At 36.4% G+C, this 7,549-nt stretch overlaps 1 protein-coding gene across 1 annotated transcript in view; it reads right to left on the bottom strand.

Moving 5' to 3' along the window:
• Nucleotides 1–429: 429 nt before the first annotated feature.
• The window catches only part of IQCM (IQ motif containing M), a 243,171-nt gene continuing 236,051 nt past the window's right edge, over nucleotides 430–7,549 (bottom strand). Inside the window, exon 12 of the mRNA XM_074338725.1 lies at nucleotides 430–533. Within this exon, the coding sequence (XP_074194826.1) occupies nucleotides 430–533 (104 nt within the window). The remainder of the gene's footprint in view (nucleotides 534–7,549) is intronic.

The raw sequence follows: 7,549 nt of genomic DNA, 5'->3' as shown, positions 1-7,549 counted from the left end.
TGAGAATAGGGAAAAATAATACTACGCATACACTAATAAAATCATACAGTTTAGAGCATGTTTTGAGAAACCATTTCCAAAACAATTTAAGTGAGTTTTTAAAAATAAGAATCTTACAGCTTCTTTATAGCATTTATTGGTAATGGAACAAAATGAATTTAAGTCCAGTGAAAGGAATGCTCACCACTATGTGGTTTCAACTTCAAAAAACAGATGTTTTTTATGAAGAATATCCAATGAATGGTTCATTCAAAGATAGTTAGAAATTACTGCCTGCCTTGCCGAAGACCTTCTTTAGATATGCAAAGATGCTTGTCTTTTTTCCTGTTGATACCGAATTAATCCATGGCCAATGTTAACTTATCTTTTTGGGTAGACAGGTTCAACTCTTAAGATAACAACATTATATTGAAAATGTTATTCTACTTCTCAAGATAAATAATGTTGTTTCATTTTCCTTTCTCTCATAGATCTGCACACTAAATTCCCAACAATCCGGATGTTAGCTCTTTTGAGTATTGGATGTCCATTCACTGCAAGATGAAATATATAATTACATTAATAAATTTTCATTTAACATGAGAGAATGTATCATGTTTTAACAATCATAGAATATTACAGGAAATCAATTATGGTTGCACTAAAACATACAAAAGATTTGACTTGGGCACATCTCGTTTAGGTGTACTGCGTTACATTCCATATCATGCCAAGAAGCTCAAATGGAGTTATTGTTGGACCAATGAGTTGAGAGAGGGGATGGCAGAACTTGAAGTCCACCAATATATTGTATGCTTGAAATAAATTAGATATAACACGTTTACCGGAAAAACAACAGTATTGAATTTTTTTGCATTATAATATAATCAGTTCTGATACTGATATTCAAATCAATATAAACTACTATGTAAATAGATTGCTTGTACTTGATCCATCTTTATGTATAAAATAACTTTCCAAATAAGAAATAAAAGCCAAGATTTACGGTGACTACCATGATACATAGCACTAATTTACAGATAGGGTAGTATATTTTGGGGGAGTATGTTAAATTTTGCTAGTTTACAGAAAGGGTAGTGTATTTTTGCGAGTATGTTAAATATTTTGTTATATTTAATAACAACCTATTGTTATTAAACAAAATCATAACCAACAGCCAAAAAAAAACAAACAGTTAAAATTATGAGAAGAACCATCTGCATTACTAAAAGGAAAAGAATAACTTGAATTGTAAAAAAGCAGGGCATTGCTGCTATTTTGATGTTTATATTGTCATTAGACAAAGAACTAGGCTTGTAATAACAAAACTAAATTAGACTACAGAGTATTTATAAAATAATTAGTATTAGTAATTAATATTGCAAATGTGATCCTAGGAAGACAACCACCAGTTGGTGTCCTGATCTGATAGTTATACAAGATAAGCATGTTAGTTCTAAAGATGAGCTCTTGGATAAAATTATTTCCTACTGTGAATATCTTTTGGATAATGTATAATATCAACCATACATTTTTATCAAACAGAAGAAAGTTGAAATATAAGATTACTCAAAGTAGGTAAAATATAGGGAAAATCAAATACAATGGTCCAAGATCTTGTTCTTACATATTTTTGAGTGAATCCAGATTTAATATTCATAGTTTCCTTACTTTTCAAGTGGGGATTATATCTATCTTGTCTAGTTGTTGAAAGGATCAAAAAAAACATATATCAAAAGATATATGTGTAAAAATAATGTATTAATATCGACTCATCAATTGTAATAAATATACCACACTAATGCAAGGTGGTAATAATAGGCAGCAGGAGGAGGGGGGAGCAGGTGAAGGGGTATATGGGGACATTCTCTACTTTCTACCAATATTCCTGCAAACCTAAAACTCCTCAAACAATAGTCTATTATTTAATAAAAAAAGATATGTGTCTGACACATTATAAGTATTCAAAATATAGTTGCTGTTATTTACATTATGTACTTACATGTAGGCTTTATAAAGAAATTTTACAAATAATTGTGTGATAATAGAAAAATATGTATTGATCTGTGTCCCCAGGTCCTGTCACAGAGCTCCTAAAACCCTTGTCATCTCCTCAGTGACAAGAGCACTAGAAGCAGCTCTTGTTCTAACATTTGGTCTTTGACCCTGTCCGATACAGCTCCTGAAATCTTTGCAAATCCCTAAGTGATAAGAGTCCTAGGAACATTGTTCTAAGGAGGTGACTCTGCGTGGGCTCCTGGTTATCTCCTAGATGAGGTTTATTCACCAGAAATACCAAGCCATGATTAGAAGCTTGGAAATTTCAGCCCCTACCCCCCACCTCCACTTTTCTAAAGAGGGGAGAGGGACTGGAAATGGAGTTAATAATTGATCATACCTATGGGAGGGAGCCTCCATAAAAATCTCAATAGTATGGGGCTCGGAGAACTTGCCGGTGGATGAACACATCCACACACTGGGAGGGTGATGCACTCGCAGCTCCACAGAGACAGAAACTCGGGGCCCTCCCAGATCTCACCCTATGTATTTCTTCATCTGGCTGTTCATCTGTATTCTTTATTATAGCCTTAATAAACTGGTAAATGTAAATAGGTGTTTCCCTGAGTCCTGTAAGCTGCTCTAGCAAAACAATCAAACCTGAGGAGGAGTTCATGGGAACTCCAATTAGTAGCCAAGTTGACTAGAAGTTGTGGGAAACCTGATGACCCATCTGAAGTGGAGGGGACAGTCTCATGGGTTGAGCTCTTAACCTGTGGGATCTGACATGATCTCCAGGTAGATAGCATCAGCACTGAGTTAAATTATAGGACACTAGCTCGTGTCAGAGAAGTTTCTTGGTGGTGTGGGGGGAAAAAACCCACACTTTGGAATCAGTGACCAGTATCTTAGTTAGTGATCAGAAGTGGATTGAGAGTAGAATCCTCAATTGTATAATCTGCTATTGCATAAATATTTCAATTAATTAATGGATCATTTAGTTTTAGGAAGGATGAAAATATAAGTATACATGATATATTTTATCTTTCAAATAAATAGTCTTGACCTTCATTTTTGTCAAAAGACAGAATACAGTCAAAAACCAATTCTTTTGATTAAAACAAGTCAAATCCTGAATAAAATATTAAATGTGTTTTAACTGCATTGCTAAGCTGGCAGAAAAGGAAGAAAATGCAGAGGCCAAAACAAACTGAAAATCAGTAATCTTAGTGGATATTTGAATGCTAAAGCCAATTTTTTTTTTTTTTTTGTCTCAGGTTTTTTGCTGAGCCCTGGATATCTGAACTTCAGCCTTGTGAAGGGATTGGGGACAGAAAGTAAAACAGAGGATCCACCCAATATGGGAAGTTCAGATTGAGACACCAATGGACTACACCATCAGAGTAGGCAGGATGATGAGAGAGGGAGAGGAGACGGGAGGGAGCGAGGGAGGGAGGGAGGGAGGGAGGGAGGGTCAGGGAGAGGGAGAAGGAGGAAGACGAGGGGAGGGGAAAAGAGGGGAGGGGAGAGGAGGGGAGGGGAAGGGAAGGAAAGAGAGGGGAAGGAAGGGGAGGGGAAACTTTTAAGGAGGAGACAGTGAGGAAACTTATTGTTGAGGCTGGGTAGATACAGCAGAGTCCTAACGCTGGTCCTTAGTTTGGGGTTAAAGTTCATGTCACCTGTGTGGTCCAAAATATCTCAAACAAATGTAGTTTGTTGGGCCCCCAAAAACAAATGAAAAGCCTCTCTAGAAGAAAGCAACTTTAACCAAGGCCTTTGAAATACGTGACAAAAACATTTTATTAAAACCCTACATGTTACAATGTGGGTTTAAATGGAAAAGTGGGTTACAAAGTGGTATCCACAATATGATCCTAGTTGTTTTTAAAGTTATATGCATAGGAAAACACATACTGTATTAAATACGAAAATATTGACAGTGGGTGGAATTATAATTTAGCTTTAGTGTTTTTATTGAAAATATCTTTTATTTTCAATAAAAGATATTATTTATGTAAAAACAACAAAGTTAGAGATTTTCGAGTTTCTACATTGAAATATTAGGTTGGTGCAAAAGTAACTGTGGTTTAAAAGGTTAAAAATAATTGCAAAAACCACAATTACTTTTGCACCGACCTAATATATGGTAGAAGGTAATTTTTAACACAGATAATAAATAATCAGAAGTGAGCTATCTTGGTTTACATAGTTCAGTAATTTGAAGAAATGATTTCAAATTGGGAAAATATTAAATGAAATACATAAATATGCTTAATCTGCATTTTTACAGATTGTATATTTTAAAAAGGGATATTAAAATTGTCTCAAAGTTTCAGAGTACGCCTTTGCCTTCTGTTTTCTTTTAAACCATTTCTAGATTTTCATGTACACAAGTCTATTTTATGATTTTTCATGCAATTTCCCTGACCTGCTGAAGGTTATATATTATTCTAGACGACTGGCTACTTCCTGTGAATGCTTCACGATGAATCTTTGTAGAGCAATTTGGAAAGCAAATGAACACAGACTGTTAGACTGTTAGAAAATAAACTCCACATTTAGGCCATTGAGTATCTGTTGAGTCCTATTAGTACATGTTCATGTTAAGTGCCATGGGGATATTTATACAAAGGGCACTAGTTGAGACCTTGGTCTCCATTTCCTAATCCAGAAACAAACCAATAAAAGCAAAAAAAAAAAAAAACAACAACAAAAAAAACACTGCAATTATTATGCTATTATGCTACTCATAGAAATTTCGTTTAAAAAAATGAAAACACCTCCCTAACTCTATGGCATAGGCCTGACCACCAGAAGATTGTCATTGTCAATACAAAGCAAAAACACAGCCCCAGACGGCAAACAATTAAGGACAAAGTTCAGTAATTACATTTAATGCTCGTCTATAGTGGAACTCCAAGTTTGAACTCAAGTTTTTGCACCTTAAGATTTTAAACAGGAGTAAGTCCAGAAGACTAGTACAATAAATCCTCTAGGGACCTCTCTGCAAAAAAAAAAGACAAAGTAATCTTCTCAGGGAAAACTTCTTAAATACAAGAGTAAGCTGAGTATTTTCATCTTGGTCCAATAAAGCAGTGGCAGTTGATGGGGATGGATGATTTTATGTGCTCGAAGCTGCCTCTTGCTAAGACGGCTTTGCTTTGACTCTTCATTCCCCTCTTTCCTGCCCCACCCCAGGGAGATTCTGGCCTTTAACTCCGTTAGAGGAAGGCCCCAGTGAGAAAATGACAGAGCTAAAAAGCTGTTTGCCTATACCCTCTCCTCGAGATGCTGAGAGCATGGGGTATTGGTACTCTGACATTGAGGTAAGTGGTATAAAGGCCAGGGCAGCGGTTTCTTCCCTCAGCAGGTTGGCCTAGGCCCATGAAAATGAGCATGCAGAGCCTGGACAGGGGCTGCCAGCAACAGCTTGAGCAAGACACCTTTACCAGGCTTCCTGAGCTTCAGAGTGACAGCAGCAGACAGTATGGGAAGGGGCTGGGGATAGGTGCAGCCTAGAGTCGTGTATGAATGAGCGCATGTGAGATGTCCTAGGAGAATTCCTGGAAATAACTGCAGTTATGCGGATTGGGTTCAGAGACCAGAGGCTGCATAAGAGTAGGTAGCATATTCTATGCGTGACTATTTTTATGACTATGTATGTATCTACATATACCATGTGTGTGTGTATGCAGTTGGATATTGTTTAGAAATAGAGTTTTGCTTCCCACTTCTCACTGTTCCTAGCTTCTGACTGCCACTCAGGCAATACCTGTGGCTTCCTTGAGAGTGAGTGAAAATAAATCACCTAATTTCTGATAATCATCAGTTCTTAAACAAGGAAGTATTATAAATAGCTAATAAATATTCTCTTCTCAACTTTTTAAATAATCATTTCCCTCTTTTCTAATCTGTAAAAAATAGAAAACATATAGATATTTAATAAACATAACAACTTAAAATAAGGTGAATAATTTTGTGACATTCCATGCAGAAAAATCCTAGAACAAAGACAATTGTAATTCAGAAGGAGATTTTAAAACATAAAGCAAAACAATATTTTCTAAAGGAAGGTTTCTACTTGGAGGAGTATGGGTTTCCTCAGAATGTGTAGCATTTTGGAGATCCAGGAAACCAGAATCTGAAGAACTTGCACATGGAGCCAGCTGGTAAGAAAGATTATGTGATAAGAGAACCCTTTCCAACTCAGAAGGAATCAGAATTGGACTAGCGGACTGGTGGAGGAACGAAAGAGGAGATACGGGTGGGCTCATGAGAAAGAGCCAGGCACCCTTTTTCTCTGCACTTTTCCTCAGGGAAATTAAAAATAGGGATCCTTAATAATAGAAAGCACATATAGTTTGTGGAAAATTCCAAGAGTAAAGGGGTTTTGTGGAGGGGGCTGCAAACCCCTTAGAAAAAGCCATGTGGCCAATACGATGCTACAGCGATAGCTGTGGGCAGTGTCCAGGTGACAGTCCTGCAGTCTCGCAGAAAACTGCAGTCCAAGGTGTGAGGAGACCTAAGGAGATTGTGGAGCTTCCCAGGGGACATGGGAATTAGGAGAAGACTGATTGACTAGAAGAAGCCTAAGGTCGGTATAGGGAGAGAACAGAGTATATGCACTTCACTACTGGGCTGTGGCAGATGTTAAGACTGGATGCCAGGGAGTGGTGCCCAAGATTTAGGTGGCTTGATTTAGACCACAGGTGGTCAGCAAGGAGAGGAGGTCACACTGAGGATGTCTCCCACAAGATAAAAGGAAATGAGAGCACAGTCTTGTTATAAATGGGTGCCTGGCACAGAGTAAGTAAGAATAAAGCACACGATTAGATGGCATATGTAAACAGTAAGAGCAGCAAGTTAGAAATATCGCCTATATGATTTTGAGACAAAAGAACTCATCATTACTATTAATAATTATTATTAATAGGAAATATATTTTTTATGTGAAGGACTTGCCTCTACATACTGTGCAACCAGGAAACACAAGTTTCATAGCAACTGATATCAACTCACTACATAAAAGGGGTGGGGGAAAAAGTAATTTTCTAAGTAATTTAGAAAAAATGGTGTTTCCCTGGGCTCTGGCAATTCTTGATCCTCATATAGATTTCAGAACATTTTATAACAACTCACTGGAAACCATTGCACTATTTATATCAGTAATTTTTAAAGGAGATCCATGTTACATTATATTGCTTGCCTTTTCATGTTTGTTCTGTAGCTTCAAAATATCAGTAATTCACTTTTTTGTCTCACTGCAATAATCTCTGGGAGAGTGTCTGTCAGATGAACAAGTATTCAATAAATAATACTGATAATTTTTTTTTTTTTGGTTTTACAAAATAACATCATATTATGCATATTTTGCTTTTCTCACTTGAGAAAAATTCATGGAAATCCCTCTAAACTAACTAGTATGGCTCTAATTCATTATTTTAAGTGGTACATACTATCCTGTGTATGATATGAATGAACTGTAATATTCCTCTATTGGTTAATGTTAACTTTGTTCCTCAGTTTTTCCAAATAAAAATAAGGCAAAAATAAGCATGCTTGTTTATTTAGT

The sequence above is a fragment of the Rhinolophus sinicus genome, linkage group LG07 (genome assembly GCF_036562045.2).
Source record: "Rhinolophus sinicus isolate RSC01 linkage group LG07, ASM3656204v1, whole genome shotgun sequence".
In the NCBI taxonomy this organism is placed as follows: Eukaryota; Metazoa; Chordata; class Mammalia; order Chiroptera; family Rhinolophidae; genus Rhinolophus; species Rhinolophus sinicus.
The sequence above is the reverse complement of the archived record's forward strand: the minus strand, read 5'-3'. Positions and strand labels throughout refer to the sequence as shown.